This window comes from Podarcis vaucheri (genome assembly GCF_965113315.1).
Source record: "Podarcis vaucheri genome assembly, chromosome: 12".
Taxonomy (NCBI): Eukaryota; Metazoa; Chordata; class Lepidosauria; order Squamata; family Lacertidae; genus Podarcis; species Podarcis vaucheri.
In genome coordinates, this window is record NC_138750.1 from 51,707,722 (window position 1) to 51,731,402 (window position 23,681).

Consider the following 23,681-nt stretch of genomic DNA (forward strand, 5'->3'; position numbering starts at 1 on the left):
GAACTGTGACGCCCTAGCAAAAACTTCAGTTTAAGCAAATGTAATCCATAAGGTGACAGCAGACATTTGCCCTCATCTTACATTTGGCTTCTATGGAATTCAGTAAGGGAAAGTAATGGGTTTTTTTTGTATGTATAAAAAGTGTTTGACTACATAGAAAGGAACTTTCAAGGGGGGGGGGGCTTCCAAAGTATTTGGGAGTGGGTAACATGGAGTAGCAATGTTAGTTTCTGCACTGATTTCAGTAACAATAGTGAATGGACTGTCAGAGAGACATTCAATGTACTGTTTGCATTAGCTATCAAAATTTTAGTAGAATGAATTGGGGGAGTGGGGAGTGACAACAGACTGGCATAAGAATGAGGAATTTAAATTAGCACTATAAACATGATGTGGCAATACCACTCACATACGTTGTTGAATTTTTTAAAAAGAAGTTCAAACGCTACATTAAAAATCAAGGGTACAAAACTTTTATTTTCAAAAATACACTGTATAGATGATAATAATAGACTTCACTAGTGACTGTGTTTTGTCTTTTAACAAGGATAATAAATACTAGCCAGTTTGAATATCAAACCTAATCCAGCTCCACATTATTGTGAAGGAACTGATCAGAACATGAGGTCTGCTGTTCATGAAAGGCCACCCAATTCAAGTCATTCCCCCGCCCTCATTAAGTCTGCATTTCCCATAGATAAAAATTATTGGACCTAACGCTATAATTTTAATTTAGATTCTTTTGCTTTCAAAGTCCTAGTCACTAGTTCAATTCTCTCTTTTAGCAAAGCGGCTTCTTCAACATTTCTGTGAGCTTGATTATTCTTCAGCAAGAAATGGGTGAGGAAAAGCTTCAAGCCTTCATGCAACATTCCCAATTTTGGGTTGTCAGCCAACCTGGGAAAACACAAAGAACTGCAAGTTAACCAGCCCAGTGTTTTCTTTAGGGCAATGTTACATCACTAATAGGGTACAGCCAGGCAAGCAGGATAGAGGCTTACAAAATACTCTGGAGCATTGTATGGCTAGGCTGGTGACACCATAAGGAAAACCACATTAGGGCTGTGCAGAAGAACTGAAATGTTCCAGCTTCTAGTTCCAGTTAAGCTACAGTAATGGGGAGGAAAGACAGAACCCCTTTTTGACAGTAAGCTGATGGTTTGACAAATTCTACCTGAGACCAGGGGATGCGGGTGGCGCTGTGGGTTAAACCACAGAGCCTAGGACTTGCTGATCAGAAGGTTGGCGGTTCGAATCCCTGCGATGGGGTGAGCTCCCGTTGTTCGGTCCCTGCTCCTGCCAACCTAGCAGTTCAAAAGCACGTCAAAGTGCAAGTAGATAAATAGGTACCACTCCGGCGGGAAGGTAAACGCTGTTTCTGTGCACTGCTCTGGTTCGCCAGAAGCGGCTTAGTCATGCTGGCCACATGACCCGGAAGCTGTACGCCGGCTCCCTCAGCCAATAAAGCGAGATGAGCGCCACAACCCCAGAGTTGGCCACAACTGGACCTAATGGTGAGGGGTTCCTTTACCTTTACCTGAGACCAGTGTTTGAAACTCCCATTGTTCAAGGTGCATTTTGCGACAGGGAATTTCATTAGCGCAAGCAGTTTTCTGAGCTCTGGGAGCAGGACTGCACCTAAAATTTCAGATTAAAACTGCAGAGTGGAAGGAAAGGAGGACCTTTTTCTGCTTCCCCACTTCCGGCTACTCTTTGAAGACTGGAGAAGAGATCCTCTTAAGAATACAGTATTGGGGGAAGGACTAGACCATGTGAAAAATGAACATAATATTTTAGCTGCAGTTCATTCACTTTCAGTTTTGTATTCTTGTTTTTAAAAAGTGCACCTAGACATTCCGTTGTTGCGCTCATATCCTAGGTATAAGGTGCCATTTAGCTCCCAGCTTTCATATCTCAGTTTCTAACACTACCTGAGACAGAGCCCCTTTTCTCATTAAAATGATGGGTTGACAAATTCTACCTGTAACCCCTGGGATGACTTACTTTCCAAAGATGTGGTTTAGTTCTTCTGGATCTGTTTTCAAGAACAGTGCAGACAGTACCTGTCGTAAGAAGTGGACTTTTGGCTTGTCTAATTCACTGAATTCAATTACCTAGTTAAAAAGCAATGAAATGTCAAAAACTCTTAAGACACTCTCAAGCTATTAAGCTGTCATGAAAATGCTAATGTTATTAGTATTAAATAAATCACCTGTACACTATTACCAAAAGAACAGTCATTAATAATTCCAGAGAGCTCAGCTCACCTGTTTGAATATACAATGGGATCTAAAGCTTAATTGTGAATTCAATGCAAAAAGACATCTGTTTATTGCACATACTGGTCAATTAACAAAGAAGTGGGAAAGATTTCATGAAACATGAGATCAACAGCAACTTGCTTAAATCTTAACACCCTCAAGGGCAGCTAAGAGGGCACTTGCCAGCTTTTGTCAAACTACAGTTCCCATCATTTCCAACCACTGGCCATGCTGGTTGGGGATGATGGCAGATGTAGTCAAACAGCATCACCCTGGGTACCCCTGCATGGATACTGTTGCAAACCTAGATTCCCCCCCATAGAATAACCATTTGCTTTGCCTCGCTTGTTCGGTGACGTTACATACCAAAGAACATGCACATTATGCATGAGTCTATCAGGAGATCTAAAAGTAAAGTTTTTCAAAACAACAACAACAACAAGAAGAGTTTTGCTTACCTTGAAAACAGTGAGGGACAGAGACTTAGTCTTCAACAGATGAGCCAAGAGATTAACTAAATTTGATACAGCAGTAGTGGACAGGTTCCCCAAATCTCTTATTTTATCCCACATACTGAACTGGAATGTCATCTGGTTTAAAAAAAATAAAAAGAGAAAAGCCTGTTTATTAACAATCCTACTCTCACAGGTAAGCTGGCTGAGGGGCCTCAAAAGGCAATCTATGGTGCTGCTCTGCTGGCAGAGAGGAAGGTAACACTAGCAGGTTGACATTTACATCACTGGAGGAGGCTGCCCTGCCTTCAGAATGCTTAGAGGTCAAGTGGGGCACGCTGGGGTGGGCACAGGGGCACTAAATCTAAGCCCCTTTATTTCCTGGACATGTCCCGGAAACTGGCACAGCCCTATCCCAGCTCAGGGGTTGGCACAGTTCATTCTCCTCCACTGCAATCAAAGCTACCCACCTTCCCCCCGTGGTATTATGGCAGGTCATAGGATACGGTGCTAGCTTCACCAGCTGACCTCCTGCCCCAAACCATCAATATAAGGCAGGATCACTTTGTGCAGTTAATTACTTGTTGCAGCATTGTAAGTTATGTGCAGTACATTCTGACAGGCCAAATGGTGATAGCCTCTGACTCCAGAGGGAAACGTTTAGACGTAAACCAGTTGGAGGATCAGAAGTGGAAGAGAGTAGGGTACAGGAGAGAGATCTTCCCTTTTTATCTCCCCCCCTTTTTTTTTTGCTTTTTCTTCTGGTCTGGCCTCATTGGAAAGGAGGAGAGATCATGCAGACCATGCTTTGCTAGGGAATGGATTTGTCCTCTCCCTGACGCTTGCATCATCAGTCATTCCTTCCCTTGGAGTTGCTTCAAGGAGAAAGAGGACAGAGGGAGGGTAATTTGTGTGAAAGGGCAGACAGCATCTCTTATGCCTCCAGCTACAGGTTCCTGCCTTATGGTGCCCTTGTCATGAGAGACTGTCCCTTACTAAATACAGAATTGAGGACTAATTTAAACACTGGAGCACACTGGTCCCAGAATGTGTATTTGCGCGCTCTCTCTCTCTCTCTCTCTCTCTCTCTGTGTGTGTCTACTTTCATGTGCTCCAAATCATTTAAATGGATATGGTAGGGAATGACTCTGAAATATTTTCCATACAATCCATCACTAAGTTGTGGTTCCTTTCTGAGACAATGCTGTTGTTTGGCTTTACACATGAAAGGGTTATGGCTTCCCCCCCCCCACCCGAAACGTATTTTCTACATAAATGCAGCTATTACATTTAGCAGTCATGTATTTAACCACCATATATTACCATTTGATAACACCACTTTCATTCCCAGAAATTTAAAAGGTGCAACCAGTAAAGAGAAAGACAAGTTCTCAGCTTACCTGGAATCGCTTTTCATATTCGCAAAACTTGGCAGACAAATATGCATAGAAGGGGTTATAAGTCTTCTCTTGCAGGCAACAGTCTATGAGGACATGGACAATCTCTCTCTCCTGCTGATCTTTCAGCCTAAGCCTAAAACATCAATTGCCATTATGTAAATTCCATTTCCTGAATGTTTAGGCTGAACTACCATAAAATGGAAGAGTTACTGCCACCCAATTCATTCTTGACTCGAACTCAATCCATTACGCATCAAGTTAAAAAAAGAAAGAAAAAGGATCTAAATAGTTTATGCCAAACCAGTTTCTTCATTGCAGTGTATTCTGCATAATGATTTCAATAATATATGGACAACAAGATCCATACCATGGGTTTCTGGAAAAGAAAGCATTCTTAACTGTGTGCTTTGCATAATATACAGTTGTGGAACGATTACTAATTTTTTTATAAAGAGAAAAGTCTTGATAGGAAAGGTAGGTAGGACTACGATCCATCTTTGAATGCAGTGGTATGCAAAAGAATTGGGAGAGGGAGTCTCTCAGTATGACAATATGTAGATAGCTCAGTTGGTTAGAGAGTGGTGCTGCTAACAAGGTTGCAGGCTTGATCCTCATATAGGACAATTGCAAATTCCTGCATTACAGGGGCTTGAACTGGATGATGCTCAGGGTCCCTAGCAACTCTACAATTCTATGTTTGGGTTATCTACAACCAGCTGTCTTTCCTGGGGCTGATGAGAGCTGTAGCCCAAAGCACCAGGCTGAGGGGAGGCCAAGCTATTCTGAATTAAGAAATTGCTAGTGAGTGACCGAAGGAAAAACTACCCTCTCAAGTTTTTCCAATTCCTAATTGAGGGTGTTGGGGATTTCAACCAACCTAATTACAAAAATATAATCAGCATTAATGAGTTCCCCCTGGCTGTCTCAGCAGAAAGTCTGGCAGGACTGAACGGCCTCCTTACTCACAGAGCTGGACCACGCAAAGGATTAAGACGCTGTTGGCAAGGAATAGTCTTAACTTGTGCTGTACCTGTTCTGTCAAATAAGTCTGATTTAGATTCCAGAGCTGTCAAATGCTTGGCAGCACTAAAGCCAATTAAAATGAAAAATGCTTAATATTATAATGCAGAGAGTGTCAAGCACAAAATTTGCATCCTTTCAAAATGAGGCTTTCATCTATAGTTACCCAGCCGGAGATGAACTACATGGCTGGGATGGCCTGATTTTGCTAAGGTATAGATAAAATGCTTCATTTTACACCAAGCCACTTTTCAGTGAAGTCAATGGAACAATAATGTGCAATTTGTAGCAAACAATGCCACTGATCGCCCCAGAAGATGTTATTAGTCAAGAGGATCAGAAGTGATGCAACTAATTCTGTAGCTAGCGGCAAGGGTCACCAATGGCGCTCTCCCTGTCACACACCACTCCCCCGCTGAAATTAGGCTTGAAAGAAGCATTCTTTTGTAGCCAATATAATAAATTGTGCTTGGTTGAGGTGTGTATGTGGTGCCCACAAGTTTCTTCAGTTTGCAGATGTGTCCACAGAGCAAAACATATTGGCAATTCCTGACCTAAGAGCTGAGAATGAACATAGGGAGATATGTGGATGCCAGAACACTAAGGTTCCCATATATTTATTCTGCAGGATTTAGTACCATTGTTCAAATGTTTATGACAGGTGGCCTTTAACCTGAAGATGCAGCTGAAGGCCCACTGAAATCCATGAAGTGAGTACCGCACATTTCATACACAACAATGATTCATAGCTGAATTTAATTTTAGATAGTGGGGTCTATGGGACCTCCCGTTACATTTGTGCATATATGCTTGCTTACAGTAATAATGTTTTTGTAAAAGAAATTGGAGTTTAATTTAAGCCACCTGCAGCTGAGTTGGTTAATGGGACTTAAATTTTCGAGAAACCTCACAAACACACAACAAGAAGGGTGCATAGAAATGTGTTCCTACTAGGCACTCTCCAACTAAAAAACTTGATTGAGCTTCCATATTCACTCTTTCAAGTGCTTCCTTGTTTGGGCTTTCTCTGATTGGGTTGAAACAGAAAAGGATTCCTTCACTTGGTAAGTGTGCCATTTGCCTATAATTTAAGGCAAAAAGCAGCCTCTTTCTCTCACACCCTTTAAAGAGATCTTTTGCTTTTCTGAGTGGCAACTGTTTCATCTTTTCAGACGTAGGGTCTACTCCTACATCAGAATCTTAAATAATGTTGCTGCCTACTTGTTCAAATGGAAGATTCTTGCCGCTTTCTTGAGCAGTGATTAACTCTGGGACCAACATTACATATGAAAAAGCACTGGAGACTTGTGTTGTGTCCTTATAGTATATGTTTTAGTTAATATACAAGCAAAGCATATTGGACAGTAACAGGCAGTTCACTGGGCAGCAAACCTGCAAATGTTGCATCAGATCCCAGAGAGCACCTCCTTCTGAGGCTTTATCTCAATTTAGACAACTCTAGCTAAAAATCCCAGGTCTCATCTCTAAATTCAAATGACCTTTTCTCTCCCACCCTCCCTCATATGTATACACCCTGTGGAGTCCTGGTTTTGGACCCCACCCCCTGCAGGTAGATTGCCCATTCAAGAGAACATTCATAGCCATTATAGGAACATTAAGGCTCTTTTGTCAGATCCCATCAGGGGACACTTTAGGGAAAGCCATAACGACAGACCATTTACAGTAATCAGATAGATGGACAAACTCATACCATCCCATCTCTCAAAAGTGGTTCAGCTACCATTAAATAGCTCCTGGCTGAAAGTTCTCTTGGGAACAGAGAACTGGAGTAGCAAGTAGCCAAAAACATACAAGTGAACCATGATTAGTTATTTACATAACAGAATATTTCCACACCAATTATATTTACTTCTCTAGACAAAAAAGAAATTCCAACCAGTAACAAGGCCCCCAGAGCATTCCTACACAAGCACTCATTTGGCTCCCAGTTTCTCAGAACATGAATCAGAATATCCTTAATCAGACTTCCGGAGGCGGCGCGAAGCAAGCAATGGCGGTCCTCTTTGCGCTGCGAAGAGGGGCTCCGCAGAAAAGGGTCGTTCGCTGCGGCAAAGCGACGACCCACTAAGAAAAACCACGAGCAGAGTGAGCTCGTGGCCGTGGGATCCGGCGGGCACCTAGAGCGACCCCCAAAACGAAGAAGGGACCCCGTAAGGGGCTCCGGAAGCGCGGAGGGGAAGCGGTGCTGTGGATTCATCGCTCTTTCTGCGGGAGTGAAGCCGCGCGGCTGTTGCGGATGAGCGCCGACCTTTCTTCCTTTTACATTGGATTACAAACCAACTACTCGTGAGTAAGATTTACTCAAAATTGGATTACAAATTTATGAATTTGGCTGAAAGCGGGAGGCGAGAAAAAGGAAGTCCGTCTCCCGAGGATGCTAGTGATCAAAAGCAAAGATTTGACAAGCTGGAAGCAGTGCGGAGAGATTTTAAAGTGAGACATCATACGTTCGGAAAAGTCGGAAACTGAAGCAGGCAAGTTACTTTTATTTCCTTGCTATTTTCTGTACCTTATTTGGGGACTTTCTCCTCTGCTGGACTTTTCTAAATTCTAAAGACTTTAAAACCCCCAGTCCCGGACTTGCAGTGGGACAAAAGGCTACTTTGCGGATACACTTATAAATTTGAAATGGACACTTAGAGGCATTACTGTTGGATACAATTAAACAACTGTACTTTGCACCCTTTAAGAAACTTATGGCAACACTGTGAGAGCTCTGCTAGAGGGAAAAGGTCTTTTCCAAGGATCATCGTTAATTTACTTAACTTAAGGAACTTTAATGGCGTCTGAAATTTTGTTTCTTCTTCCCTGAATTGCAACATTACTCCCTCTAGTGGAACTTGGGACTTACAATTTCCTGAGAACCAACTTTGCTTTGTCTTTCTGTGGTTAGATTGTTTACGCTTGCGCCTGCCTTTCTCATGAAACTTTTGACAGTCTGACCTTGAATCCAAAGACAGGTGTGGAATGAGCGACAGGGTAAAAACAAGAGCTGCGTCGAAGGCAGGGAAAGGCAAACTGACACAAACAACCCTGTTTTCTCAGGGACGTAGATCTTCAGTCCCTGCTGTTTTACAGACTGCACCCTCGCCAACAACACCAGCTGAAGAAGCTGAACAACCAATAGGTGAGGATATGGCATCTGGAGGATCTAACACTCTTTTAGAGGAAATGTTACAACAATTCGCAATTTTGAACAAAAAAGTGGATGATCAAACTGCAAAAATTGACTTAGCCACATCTTCAATTACCAAACTTTCGGAACAGGTGGCCAAGCATTCACAAGATATTGGAAATTTAAACGACGCAACATCTGAAAATCGAAAATTGGCGGAGGCTGCGATTGGAAAAGCAGAGGCTGCAGCCAAAGGAGTGGAGGAACTGAAAGGAGAGGTAAGACCGCTCCACAAACATATTACAGACCAGCAGGCCTACCTGTCTTTGGTGGAACTGCGAAACAGGGAAAATAACCTGAGATTACGCTCTATCCCAGAGATTGAGAAAGAGGATTTGACCGGCTTTTTAACGGCAGAATTTTCCAAATTCTGGGGTATAAACCAAGACACAGATTTCAAAATAACGACTGCATTTAGATTGGGAAGAGTCGTTGGGAAGGACAGGCCTAGAGACTGTTTGATTATTTTAAGGACTAAACAGGAGAGAGACAAGCTACTTGATTTACACTTCAATAAAGCACTTGTGATCCAGGATAGAAGAGCACAAATTTACAAAGATATCCCTAAACAATTACTGGATCTAAGAGCCAACTACACTGACCTAACTGGACTTTTGAGAGGTAACGGAATACTTTACAGGTGGGAGTTCCCACAAGGTGTCTTATTTAAATACAAAGGAAAGAAGATAAAAATCAAAACGAAAGAGGATTGCCAGAAGTTCCTACACGATCACGGAGAAGACCTACAGAAAGGAGCAGCTATTTGGCCACCACCAGAGTTAGGGAAAGAGTTACCACCTTCGGACTCGGACAAAAAAGAGGACACCCCACAAGAGTAACAACAGATTGATACAAGATGTCTCTGCAGCTGTATAGTTGGAACATTAATGGCGCGAATTCCCCAGAAAAACGCAAACGGATCTTCCATATCCTAAAGAAAGAGAATTTGGATATAATTTGTTTGCAAGAAACCCATGTGACAAGGGTACACAGGAAGGTGTTAATAAATAAAAGATTAGGCCAAGAATTCATCTCATCAGACAGAGTCAAGAAGAGAGGCGTGGTGATTTACGCCAAAGAGACTCTTTCACCGAAATTTTTGTTTAAAGATGAACAAGGAAGAATCCTGGCTATTGAGATTTCGACCCAAGGAGAGAAAATTTTGATATTAGGAATTTATGCACCAAACGAGGGGAAATCAGAATTTTATAAGAAGCTGCATGAGACATTATTGGACTATCTGGACTATTCTAACATCATTATGATGGGAGACATGAATGGGGTTGTCTCTACTTTTATGGATAAGTCACAGAACCAGAATTTGACTAAAGATGGAAGACTACCAAAAACTTTCTTTGAATTAACTGACAATATGGATTTAATTGACTCATGGAGGACGAGAAACCCCCTAGGTAAAGAAGGAACTTTCTTTTCTGAGGCCCACCTGTCATGGACAAGGATCGACCAAATTTGGACAACTAGAGGGCTGGCACCTAAGACCACAAAAATAGAAATCTGCCCAAAGACTTGCTCCGACCATAACGCTCTGAAAATGGAAATGAGATTTACTACTGCCGACTCCTTCAGATGGAAAATGAATGACAACCTGCTAAGAGATCAAGAGATTGTAAAGAAGGCCCAAAAAGCTTTAAAGGACTATTTTGAAATCAACTTGAACACCTCGGTGGAAAAAAGAACAATCTGGGACGCGAGCAAAGCTGTTATGAGAGGGTTTCTGATACAACAGAATACGATTAAGAAAAAACTCTGGAATGGTAAAAAGGACAAGATATTGGAGAAGATAAGAGACGGCGAGAAAAAATTAAGATTAAACCCAAAATCCAAAGAGACTTTAAGAGAAATTAAATTCCACCAGTTACAATATGCGCAACTGATTAACCAAGAAGTGGAATGGAGAATTAAACAAATGAAACAAAGATCATTTGAATCGGCGAATAAATGTGGGAAACTGCTAGCTTGGCAGTTGAAAAAGAGACAAAAATTAAACTATGTTACCAATCTAGAAGTTGAAGGAAAGAACATTCAGAAACCGGGAGAAATTAGAAAGTGTTTCCAGAAATATTTTAAAAAGCTGTATACACAAGGACCCGAGGATGTAACCGAGATAGAACAATTTTTGAAAGAAAATGGTCTTCCAGAAATATCTCAAGAGAAGAGATCAACCTTGAATTGTAAAATAACACAACAAGAAATCGAGGATGCCATTCAGAATATGCAGCTGGGCAAATCTCCAGGACCTGATGGACTCACCTCCAAGTATTATAGGACGTTAAAAGACTATTTGATACAACCACTAGAGGAGGTTTGTAACCAGATTATGGGGGGAGGGAAGGCACCAGATACGTGGAAAGAAGCATTCATCACATTGATACCTAAAGTGGAAACTGAAAAGACTCAACTTAAGAACTACCGTCCCATCTCACTCCTAAATGTGGATTATAAAATATTTGCGGATATTCTGGCCAACAGATTAAAAAAAGTATTAAATGAGATAATCCATAAAGACCAGGCCGGCTTTCTCCCAGGCAGACATTTGTTTGACAATACCAGGAACATTATTGATATCTTGGAACTTTTACAAACAAATATTAACACCAAAGCAGTATTGATCTTTATTGATGCGGAGAAGGCCTTTGATAACATTTCCTGGAAATTTATGAAGAAAAATTTGGAAGGGATGGGAGTGGGAAGGGGGTTTGAGAATGGAATAGAAGCAATCTATTCAGAACAAAAAGCTAAGTTGATAGTGAACAATGTGGTGACAGAAGAACTTCATATTGAAAAAGGAACACGACAGGGATGCCCCCTATCCCCCTTATTGTTTATTTCAGTCCTGGAGGTTTTGCTGAACATGATAAGGGAGGATCGGCAGGTACAAGGAATACGGGTCGGAGCGAAACAATATAAACTGAAAGCATTTGCAGATGACCTGGTTTTAACACTACAGGAGCCAGAACCCAGTACAAAAAGAGTTTTAGAACTGATCCAGAAATTTGGTCGGGTGGCGGGTTTTAAGTTGAACAAGCAAAAAACTAAAGTCTTAGGGAAAAACTTGACGGCCATGGAAACAGAAGGGTTTCAGAAAGAGACAGAACTAAATATTGTTAAGAAAGTGAAATACCTGGGGGTCAATCTGTCTTCCAAGAATTTGAATCTATTTAAAGATAATTATGAGAAATGTTGGTTAGAAGTTAAAAAAGATTTAGAAATTTGGTCAAGACTGAAATTATCCTTGTTAGGCCGAATTGCAGCTATAAAGATGAACGTTTTGCCAAAGATGTTGTTTTTGTTTCAAGCCTTGCAGATTGTGGACAGAGTGGAATGCTTTGGAAAGTGGCAGAAGGACATTTCTAGGTTTGTCTGGCAGGGCAAAAAGCCCCGAATAAAGTTTAAGATATTAACTGATGCAAAAGAGAGAGGGGGGTTTGCCCTGCCGGACTTAAGGCTATACTATGAAGCGGCAGCCTTCTGCTGGATGAAAGATTGGATTCTATTAGAAAACACTGATGTCCTAGATCTGGAAGGCTTCAACAATTCGTTAGGTTGGCATGCGTACTTGTGGTATGACAAGGGTAAATCATATGGAATGTTTAAAAACCATATTGTCAGAAAAGCAATATATATGGTCTGGAAAAAATACAAAGACTTATTGGAAAGCAAAACTCCGAGGTGGATCTCACCAATAGAGGCCAAAGCTCGGAAAACAACCAATATGGAGGCTTATTGGCCGAAATATTGGGAAATAATAGAAAATATTGAAGGTAACTGGAGATTGCAGAGCTTTGAAAAACTAAAGGATAAGGTGCAAAATTGGCTGCATTATGCCCAAATTAATGAGGTTTTTAAGCTAGACAAAAAAACAGGTTTCCAGGTGGAAAAATCGAAACTTGAGACAGAGTTGCTTGAACCAAAGACCAAGTTATTATCGAGAATGTATAACTTGCTGCTTAAATGGAACACTCAAGATGAGACAGTTAAACCAGCAATGATAAAATGGGCTCAGGACATTGGTTATAATATTATGTCTGATGACTGGGAAAGGTTATGGACCACCGGTATGAAGTTTACTGCATGTAATGCTTTGAAAGAAAACATTATGAAAATGGTATACAGGTGGTACATGACCCCGGTTAAGCTAGCTAAGATTTACCATTTGTCCGATAACAAATGTTGGAAATGCAAGGAAGCTGAGGGAACATTCTTTCACCTCTGGTGGACCTGCCCAAGACTGAAGGCCTTCTGGGAAATGATCTATAATGAGTTAAAAAAGGTGTTTAAGTACACTTTTCCCAAGAAACCAGAGGCCTTCCTTCTGGGCATTGTCGGCCAGAAGGTGTCTAAAAAGGATAGAACTTTTTTTATGTACGCTACAACAGCAGCAAGAATTCTTATCGCTAAGCATTGGAAGATCCAAGATTTGCCCACACTGGAGGACTGGCACACGCAACTGATGAACTACATGGAATTAGCCGAGATGACTGCAAGGATTCGAGACTTGGGAGAAGAAGCAATGGAGGAGGACTGGAAAAAATTTAAAGACTATTTGCAAAAGTATTATAAGTTATATGAAACATAAGATGTCGTGTGATTGGGAATCTAGCTCCAGTAACAAAACTTAATTATTTATGAAATTTGACAAGATTTATGAAAGAATCAAGGTTTAAATGGGTAAAAACGATATTATGGTATATTGCTCAGAGTATATATTGATCAAGAGATTTAAATTTAAACTGTAATTGAAAATAGAAAGAAACATACGAAATAAGGATATAATTTGCTGATAAATTTATTGTTAAGAAATGCATTCTGCGAGGGATGGGGGAAGTCCAATGGAAATTTGAAATGAGTTATTGAAATGGTCGTGTTTTTCTTTTTCCTTTTTTTCTGGTCTTTTTTTTTTTTTCTTCTTACTTTTTGATCTCTTTGTTATTTCTGTAAAAAATGTAATAAAAATTATTATAAAAAAAAAAAACAGAATATCCTTAATCATAAGTCGTTCCTCCTCTGTCCTCCATTACATTAGGAAGACTTCTGAGATGAATGGCATTTCAGCAACAAAAGCAGGGTGAGGTTTACTCTTGCTCTTTACCTAATTTGTCAGTGCATTCAAGCATCAAAAAGTGCTACCTACCTCCCCACCCGAATCGAACAAGCAGCTTGGCAGCTAACATTTGTAAGGCATTACTACCTAGGCACCCCAAATCCCTGAAGTAGGGAAGATACTAAAACAGCTGATTCCAAACACACCACTCTACTGACACAACACACCTTGCCCAAGGGTTCCATAGCATTCAATGTCTGTAGCTTTTATGTCTGTTTGGCAAGCCATTTCTAAGCATGCTTCCATAAGGAACATGTGAATGTCAAACAGTCTCACAGTGAATAGTTCTTTGCCAAGAAACCCCTGAGTTGTTCAGCAGGAATTGTAATGGGCCAGGCTCATGAATCTCCTCCAGATTTGTTACCCCTTCCGCTTTTTACTACACATGCACTGAATCCTGTTCCATTACAATATGGCTTTATCTAGGAGCAATATTCCACTAAGACTGACTTCGCTCCAGGGAGCTGCCATCAAATCTTCCTCTCCTCCCATGCCCCCAGGGGTAGTGGACAGGACCTCTAATAGAGGCAGATAAGCTTCTCCATCTGTTTACTTCCCCATCTTTCAGGCTTCTGAATTATTCCCACTGTGTGGTGTTGCCTCTGGGGTGTGCAAATTTAAGGGCCTGGTCCACCCCACTTAAACTTTCATGGCACAGAGAAGAGGTGATAAGAGGCTTAAGAAGAGGTTGTTCTTGCTCATGGCTGCAGGCTCCAGCTACTTTCTCTGCAAACCACTCACTTCCAGTGTGGAGAGCATTTTCTCTTGCTCAACTCTGGCAGAGCTTTTCCCCAGCAGCTTTACTAAAAGTTTCTTCCAGCTTTTTTATTCTCATCACTGCTGACAGGCTCCTGAGCAGACTGTCCTTCATTCATCCCACCCACAACTAAGAGCTAAGAAGCTGGATTTCAGGGTCAACCTTGACCCATTGCAGCTGATGATTACTCAAGACCCTCATCTCCTGCCATGCAACCTCCAGGCTCACTTTCAGGATTGCCTCACATTCCTTGGGAGTCTTGTTCTTTCCATGTTGGTTCGATTTATACTAGGTCCCAGTTTGTCATAACAGCTCATATTCCAGACCCCAGTGTTAATGCACTCTCTGCTTTGCGCATGGCAAAAGTTTCCAGGAGCGGCATAATAGGGTTTCATTTCATTTTGACAGGGTCCAAGAATCAGCTTGTCTTACCGAGAAACCTATTTGTCCTCACTATCAAGTACTTGAGTCTTCTTCAAGGCTTGAGGGACAGGTCCCTCTCTTGCACAGATATGTACTTAGAAATTTATTTATTTATATTCAAACTGCTGAGCAAGTGGAGCCTGCTAGAGGCATCTGGTAGCCTTTCTTGATTAAGGATAAAGAATCCTTGACCCAGCAAGTGTGGGCACCTCCCTTTGGATGAGAGAAATTTCTGATTTTAAAAAAATCATTTAATTTAAAGTTTACAAAAATAGCTTACAGGAAACAGGCAGACAGCACTGTCTGCTGCTGCTCCATCAGACCTCAGAAAGCTGTCAGTGCAGCCACACACAAGGCTGCTCCAGTTTAGCTAACCCAAGCTAAAACTCTCCTCTTCAAATTCAGGCTCTCACTTTCATGCTGTCCCCTTCACCCTGCAGAGCACTAGCTTGAGATCCCACCCCCTACAGATAGATTGCCCATTCAGGAGAACATCCACAGCCATTAATGGAACATTAAGGTGTTTTTTTTTACATCCATCAGGCAACACTTTAAGCAAACCATCAGGACCGGCCATCTGATTTCAGTTAACAGGCCTAAATTCACAAAAAGGTGCAAAAAAATTATTTTCTCCCTCTATGAAGCAAGCTCTTTTTCAAAAACGGGATTGTATCTTAGGTTTCAATCCTATGCACGATTACTTGAAAGTAAGCTCCATTGAATATTTTACTTCTGAATAAACATGCAATGCATTGTAAGAATGTTTCTAATTGTTTCGGGTTTGCACCAGGCAGAATGTACACTTGCTCCAGCTAAGGCTTTGTCAGTTCTTATTCACAAGAAAGGTATTTCCCATCCAAAGAGTGGCTTAAGTTTCTGAAATCATCCTACCCTGGCGACTACTTACTTTAAAAGTTTTTCAAAGGCATCCAAAAAGTCTTCGCTAGTCATCAAGATACAAAATATATTCCTCCTAATATCTGTGTTCATTCTTTGCTTTCGAGCAAGCTCCAGAATCTTCGAACTCACCTGAGTAGGGGAAAGGGTTGAAAACTTAACATTTCACAAACTCTTAATATCGTGGATGAATTTCATAATTTCAAACAGTCGGGTAACATCTTCACCAGGAATATGAGCAAAGTCAAATGTTTGGCTTTCAAGCTACATAACTTTCTCAGGAAGTGAGGAAACCCAGGTATTTTCAAAATGTAATCCTCAGGGCCAAACTACATAGTATGTTATTCATACTTTTTGAAAAGTGTGATTAAAATGGGTACAGTGGTACCTTGGTTTAAGAACAGCTTAGTTTATGAACAACTTGGATTAAGAACACTGCAAACCTGGAAGTAGGTGTTTTGGTTTGTGAACTTTTACTTGGAAGCAGAACATGTGCTGTTTCCTGTTGAGTGTGTTCAGTTTGTAAATTGAGTCCCCCGCTGCTATGGGAAAGCATGCCTTGATTTAAGAATGCTTTGTTTTAAGAACGGACTTCTGGAACGGATTAAGTTCATAAACCACGGTATTATTATTATTTTGAAGAAAAAGCAGCAACAAGGATTTGATCTGGAACTTGCTCGAAGCCCAGCACCAGTTTTCTGCCATGAAGCCCCCTTGAGCTTGATTTTAACTATGGAAATGCGGCATACAAATAAAATGATGTATGTCTGTACCTTTGAACAGATTTTGAAAGGAATAAATTTCTAAGCACAACCACCACAAATACCTTCATTTATGCTCATTAAGAATCCCTAGAGCAAGACTATTCTTTGGGAGACTGTCTTAAGACACACTTCCAGAACGACGTTAATAGGGAGGATCACACTTACCTTTCCTACAGTTAGTATTGGTTGCATTTGGTTGCTGGTGCTGTCAATCATTGGCGCTCCGCTCCATGACGACCCAACAATCCACCACCGACCAACTTGTTCAGCAGTTAGGAGAGATTCCAATGACACTCGAAGTTGAGCTTCTTTTCCAGAACTGCTATTATGAGTCTTACAGAAAGGAAGAATGCTATGTCAGAAGATTTTTTAAAATAAAGAGTTTTATACCTAGTTGACAGCCTAATTAGATGTCCTCCAGTTACATCTGGCAGCAGATATGATGGAAAACCAGGCTGTGGTTTACTTGAACTGAAAGTGTTCCTCTTTTTGAACCACTGGTAAACTCAGCAGCCAATGCTCATACTGAAAACCAAACCTTGTTGCAGTCAACTGTTCTATATAAGGAGCTCCTAAGGCCCAGGATGTTAGTAGCAGCTTTTGCTAATACTCAAGTCTGTTCACAGTGTATGAAAGAAACATAGCAATATGGTTTTTCATGGAGTTTACCAGTGTCCTCTGCAGCTTTCTTAGTTTCTCAACCGGCTCTGGATCGTATCCAGGGATTTTTCTCATGTCATTGTTTTTTAGTGCCAGCATGGTCTCCAACATGAAACAAACCTTTAGAGAAAGACAGTAAGTCTGCATTATTGTTCCAGTACCTAAAACGGCAAAGAACTGTAGCATAAAAAATGGACTAGAACTGAAGTTTTATACCCACCCCTAAGACCAATTTCTAAATGCGTCAAACAAAATCAAATGTTTGTAAATTTTCCAGAGAATGCCCAACACATCATAGGATAGTGCAAGTGGTGTTGGGAAAATATAGGGATACTAAAATTCCTACCAAACTCTTTTAGGATGGTATTCAGTGCTTTCTGTCTGCTGATGGAACAGGGAGAGGGAGGTGATTATTTCTATTATTTATTAAATTTGTATACTGCCCTTCATCTGCAGATCTCGGCGCAGTTCACAACATAAAAAAACACAAAATACATAACAAATGTAAGAACAAAAACCAAATCAACAACCCCCCATCCCACAACACATTTAAGAGAGTATCACATGTTAATCAGCCAAAGGCCTGGTTGAAGAGGATTTTTAGGGATTCCTCCCCCCCCCAGTGTCCCCCAAATCTACTCTAGAGGATGAAGAAAAAATTGTCAAAAAATGCCTCGCCCCTTGTTCCGCTGACAGATTTTTTCCATCCCAGAAAGCATGGGATACCACATTTTGATGAAAAAGTTACCCCAAAAAGGTACTTTAAAAAGGCATTCATACCCTTGACTGGTCCTGGAATTGCTTTCCTACTGCGTTTGCTTTTTTCTGGGCCTCCGTGATAAGTTCTTTTAGGGCCAAAGCATCATCTTTCCTCAAGGAAAAGCCTACATTTTTCAGCAGCAGCAGAATTAGTTCAATATCCTTTTCAGAAAAAGTGCTAACAAGCTTCTTTAAGATGTCGAAGATCAGCAGTGAATGCACTACATAAAAGTTATACAAATGAGCAATTAAGATAAGGAGGTTCTCGCATTCTTTCCCTTCAGCTTCACTTTTGTAGACTTCATCAAATTGCCGCACCACAGTTTCCAAAAAGTGAGCACCAACCTGGAACATTTAACACACAAACATGATCCATGAGCTGCTGACCATTTAAACACTTTAAAACAGAAAGCCAACAATGTATAACTAATGTTGTGGTCCTAGAATTTGCTGACCAGCAATTTAAAAGACATATATGATAATATATAATATTAGCTGCTGTGCTAGCATAAGATTACTAATCACTGCATTACGCAGACAAGTCCTTTCACTCAAGATTATTTCACAAGTGATATCTGAATGAATTTTAGTTTGGCAGGACACCCTTGCAAATGCTAATGAGCTGTATCAAGGTGATTAAGAAAGAACAAGTGTAGATGTTCAATATAAATCATAGAGAAGCACAGAAGTCCACTTAAGCACCACTTTTGAAAACAGCCTTAGATTGCAGTGGATGGTGATGCTCCTGTATACAAGGCAAGTCAGTTATTAAAATGAACGTGTGACTGCAGAAAATTCACACACTGATAATGTGGTGTAAACCACTGAGCCTTGGGCTTGCCTATCGGAAGGTCGGCGGTTCGAATCCCCGCGACGGGGTGAGCTCCTGTTGTTTGGTCCCAGCTCCTGCCAACCTAGCAGTTCGAAAGCACGTCAAAGTGCAAGTAGATAAATAGGTACTGTCCCGGCAGGAAGGTAAATGGCATTTCCGTGTGCTACTCTGGTTTCAACAGAAGCAGCTTAGTCATGCTGGCCACATGACCTGGAAAAAACTTGTCTGTGGACAAACGTCGGCTCCCTTGGCCAGTAAAGCGAGATGTGCCGCAACCCTAGAGTCGTTCGCGACTGGACTTAACTGTCAGGGGTCCTTTACCTTTAATGTAAAGGAGCAAGTCACACACCCCTATGCCCTGTCAGGTCTCACCATCCCTAGTCCCAACATTTTAGCCATGCCACTGTGCTGACTTTCAGACTGCCAACAGCACCTTATTGTTTTATGGTAAGTGACCTTGAGGTTATTTCAAGTTTGCCTTCTTGAGGGAAAAGATGTGAAACTCAAATACTAATGAACCCCTCTTTCTACAAATTTTATTCAATTAATTATGCATATTGGTTGATTACAGAAAAACTGAAGTGCTCCTTGAGCACTTCAGCTCCTTGAGCACTGTTTCCACCAAAAAAGTGCTCCTTTGTTTAAACAAATGTCCCCTTTTCAATAAGTAGCTATACTACTATTGTGCAGCAAAAACAGCAAAGAGCCTTGGGGCACCTTAAAGACCAGCAAATTAGTTTCCTTGACATAAGCTTTCCTTGACTTTAGTCCATCAGATGCATGAAGCATAATCCTGAAGTTGCAGGTGTGTGTGTACATGTGTGAGTTTTTTTGTGGGGAGGTGGGCAGAATTGTAAAAAGTAAGGCCAGAGAGAGAAGTACAATTATGTGATTAACTGTGGTCCTTCATAACAAATGCCCTTTTTCAGAAATGGCTGGAAATCAGAACATGCACTCCAGGCTCCTAGAAACCAGTGTCAAACCTCCTATTAGTTTTAATAGAACTATGGCAAACAAATCATTTATACAGAATACACAGAGTGAAATTTGCAGAAGTTTCTTTTCTCTGTGGTCAACATGCAAAGATCCTTGGCTTTTTCATCACAAAGGTGTGAAGTACTGCTTAATGAATATTTTCTGAAATAACGACTATATTTATATTCTACCATTCTGCTTAACAGCACCTGGTATGACATTGTTTTTTTAAAAAACCAAGTATCATAAAATCTAAAATGACCAAAGTGTCATGAAATTATTAGTAGAACCAAAAGGAAAGGCGTAGTAGAAAAGTTCCTTTATTACTGTGCTACTCAACAATGGGGAAGATTCAGAAAAATTACCTCAATTCCCACTGTCCGATGAAGGATGCTAACTAAAAGCACATGTTCCATCACCAGCCTGGAAGGCATTGCTGATTCTGTAACGCATGCACTGATAAGGATATCTGTCAACGTTTCATTCATATCTTTTCTACTGTTCACCATGTAGAGCTCCTCCAACTGTCCACTTATAGAGGCTAAATTTGGTTCACTCAACCTAGCGGAAAATAAATCATATGGAAATAAAGTTAAACGTTAGCTTTAATGTTCTGTTTCATTTTAACATCCAGTCACATGAAATGTATTTCAAAATGTGTGTTCATGGGTGCTTAAAGTATATATTTATATAAACACTTTTGTCCATTTGAGCAAAAATTGATAGGCCATTCAGCTCAATTTGTTTGCTTTATTTCCTGCCTTTCTTCCCCTAACTGAACACAAAGTGATGCCAATAATACTTGGAGCAACAAATAAAAATTGCAGTAGGGCAGGTTTGTTGTTGTTTAGTCATGTCCGACTCTTCGTGACCCCATGGACCAGAGCACGCCAGGCACTCCTGTCTTCCACTGCCTCCCGTAGTTTGGTCAGACTCATGAGTAGGGCAAGTTAGAAGTCCTTAAATGTGCTGTCTTGGCTGTAAGGAAAATTTCAATACTCCTTATACAAACTGTCCTGTAAATCATCATCTGAGATACTTCTTCCTGTCTTGAGGTCCAGAGGGTGGCAACAGGCCTTTTCTGAGGTGGCTCTCCATTTGTGGAATACTCTCCCCAAGAAGGCTTGCCTTCATTACATACCTTTAGGCACCAAGCAAAAACATTCCTTTTCTCACTGGTCTTTGGCTAATAAAACAATCTCTGGCCTTTTAAACTGTATTTTGGGGGTATTGTTTTTGTTTGTTACTATGTTATATATTTCTGCATTTTTACATTGTAAACCACCTTGTGATCCTCGGATGAAGGGTGCTAGAGACATTTAATAAAATAAAAAAAATAAAATACTACCTGTTAATTAGGCCCTTCAGTGTTTTCCTCAGCCTTTCCAATTCTTCCCTTTTTGGGGCATCTATTGTCTCTTCAGACCTTCGCATATGTGGGGGAATATACTTTGTAGCATATTGGCAAGGATTCTTTAAGAAAGAAAAGGAAAAAAAAAAAGACAATGTATTAATTAAATAATTTATTTTTTGAGAAAATGGTTGAAAATTGAGATCTCATGTGATTTATGAATGAAAAGGAACCTGTTCTGTATATTTTACTATAATATAAGCCACCTATGCGAACGTTTGGCACACTGATATTGCGAAAGGCGGGAAACAAATGCTCTGTGACAATGCGATAGCCAACATGGTAAAAATATTCACATTTTAACACTGGCATCTGTACCTAAAAATGTAAATGGTGACTGTGGCAAATGTAGGTTTGCTAACTTATAGACGTTTGAAAGGTACGCTCATTGGGAAGCTCAGATTAGCTGCTGCTCTCCAAGGAGAAAGTTTGTTGCTGTGCACTTGTCAAAGGTATGTCTTAGGAAACACACAGAGCTGCCTGGTACCAAGTCTGAACATTGGTCCATATAGCTCATGCTGACTTGCAGCAGGCCTCCAGGAGTTTCTTTCAGCCTGATCTGGGGATGTGCGGAAGTACCTTCTAACTGTAAAGCAGATGTACTACTACTGAGCTATGACCCATGTCTATCTCACTAAGTATCTCACACACTAAGTCTATCTCACACAGACCCCCTAAACATCCTCCAATATTTTTTTTTTAAACAGACCTCATCCTGTTCTTCAGGAGAGGTGGGTTCCTTGGCTCCAGACTCTGGGCTCCTTAGGCCAGGGGATCTGCTTTCTTCCTCTTCATTCTCGCTTTCTCCTTCACCACTGGATTCTCCTGAGCTTCTTGGGTCTTCTTCCAGAGCGAAATCCTCCTCGGCCTCTTCTTCCAGGCCCACCTCCTCATCTCCCCCTAGCCCCTCTTCCTCCGACCCCTCTCCCCCCTCTCCCTCCGGCCCCTCTCCCCCCTCTCCCTCCGGCCCCTTTCCTTCTTCCTCTCCTCCCCCCTCGCTGCTCTCGTACAGGCCGGAGAAGGGGGTCCCAGTCTCCAGGGCTCCCAGCACGTAACCCAGCCCGTCCCTGGCGAAGCTGGGAGGCAGGGCCGCCGCCTCCTCCGCCAGCCCTTCCAGCGGCTGCTGCTGCTTCTTCTTCTTCCGACGCTTGCCGAGCCCCAGCTGCCTCTCCAGCCGCCGGATCTCCCGCTCCTCCTCCTCGTTGGCCGCCAGCAAGGCTCGCTTGCGCGCCAGGGCCGAGGCCGAAGGAGAGGCCTTCCGGGGTTTCTTCCGAGGGGCCTCGGCGGCGGCGGGGAGAAGGCGCTTCTCTGGCTCCGGGGCCGGCAAGGAAACCTGCTTCTTCTTCTTCTTCTCCTCTTTCTTCCCAGCTGGCGCTGCCGAAGGAGAAGGCCGGGGATTTTTCACCGCCTCACCGCCGTTCAGGAGACGCCGCCGCCGGCTCCGTTTCAACCTGCGCTTCTCTCGACGCAGCTCTCGGCGGTTCTTGCGGCTGCTCGACGCCGGTGGCTCCTGCAGAGGAGGCGAGGGGAGGCCGAGGCCGCCCTCGGGCCCCCCGGCAGCCGCCACGAACTCCCGCACCGCCAGCCCCAGTTTCTGCAGATTCCCGGCCTTCTGCTTCTGCCGCCCTCGCCTCTTGCTGCGCGCCTGGCCATTCGGGGCCGCCCGCTTCATGGCCTCTGCCGGTGTACACAAGCTAGGCCTCTCTCTCTCTCCCCCCTCAAGCGTTGCGCCTCATGGGCGCCGCCATCTTGGCGCGGCGGCTGGGTCGGGCCTTAGAAACGGCAGCGCCACCTGCTGGACCTTCGTTGCAACCTGGGCAAGCTTCGGGACCCTTTGCCGGTTTGACTCGTCCTCCGCAAGGAACGCTGGGAAATGTAGTTCCCTCTGGGAACGGATCTTCTTCGCAAAAGCCATACAGGAATTCTCTATTTGTGACTGTTTCCCACCCGCCTACCCCGGTTTTCAGAGAGTTATTATCGCTCCGTTTTCAGACGGTTTTCATTTCGTTGTTTATCTGCCTGCTGTGTAACTCTCAGCAAAGGCCACCTTGCCATGCTGTGACTATAAACTGAAAGCAAACAGAATTCAGCAATCCATTGCGTATGAGATACCAACAAAATATCAACAAATGGCAAAATTTTCAGCCTCCCAAAGCAATTACTAATTAAGAATAAGAAAGAGGCCCGGCCTTCAGACTAAAAAGACAACTCCTAGAAAAGAAAGAGTATGGAGATCAGCTCTTCAAGGCTGCAAACTATAAGCATTAATAGATCTGGTTCAGGTCAGGCTGATGTTCCCTTTCTGGCGTTTGTTTGTTTATTTTTTCTTTCATAAAATTTACATACCACTTGATCATGGGGGAAAACCTCAAATCAGTTTACAGAAAAAGTCAACAAAATTATCACTAAACCAATCACAACCCTAATTTAAAACCACAGTAGAATAATAAAAATGTTAAATTAAAACTCGTACAAACTTTTTAGACACCTGGGTAGGCTTGTCTAAATGTCGTCCGCAGATGCCAAAAATAATACAGTGAAGGCACCTGCCCGATATCAATAGGCAGGGAATTCAAAAGTATTGGTTGGTGCTGCTATATTAAATGATTGAATGTTATTACTTGGGTAGCACTTGGTGGCTTTTGTTACTTTGGCTCATGGATGGGGCTAGAGCAGGGGTTAGCAAACTTTTAGAGTGGGGGGCCGGTCCACTGTCCCTCTGACCTTGTGGGGGGCCGGACTATATTTTTTT

At 42.0% G+C, this 23,681-nt stretch overlaps 1 protein-coding gene across 1 annotated transcript; it reads right to left on the bottom strand.

Annotated features, from left to right (window-relative positions):
* Positions 1 to 457: 457 nt before the first annotated feature.
* NOM1 (nucleolar protein with MIF4G domain 1) lies at positions 458 to 23,146 on the bottom strand. The gene is made up of 11 exons (XM_082192264.1): positions 21,639 to 23,146; positions 20,867 to 20,991; positions 19,884 to 20,079; positions 17,733 to 18,056; positions 16,962 to 17,072; positions 16,458 to 16,625; positions 15,539 to 15,660; positions 4,114 to 4,246; positions 2,720 to 2,851; positions 2,005 to 2,114; positions 458 to 897 (listed from the first exon to the last, which is right to left on the bottom strand). Exons 1-11 carry the CDS (start codon positions 22,599 to 22,601, stop codon positions 720 to 722), a joined length of 2,562 nt encoding a protein of 853 aa, XP_082048390.1. The 5' UTR covers positions 22,602 to 23,146; the 3' UTR covers positions 458 to 719.
* Between the last annotated feature and the right edge of the window lie 535 nt (positions 23,147 to 23,681).

Bases quoted from the DNA above. Each gene is read 5' to 3' on its own strand.
- NOM1 (XM_082192264.1), bottom strand. From the start codon at position 22,601: ATGAAGCGGGCGGCCCCGAATGGCCAGGCGCGCAGCAAGAGGCGAGGG. The intron at 20,080-20,866 runs GTAGTATTTTAT...ATTTTCCGCTAG, and splicing joins CTGAAGGGCCTAATTAACAG to GTTGAGTGAACCAAATTTAG. The intron at 4,247-15,538 runs GTAAGTAGTCGC...TTGATGTTTTAG, and splicing joins GCCTTTGAAAAACTTTTAAA to GCTTAGGCTGAAAGATCAGC.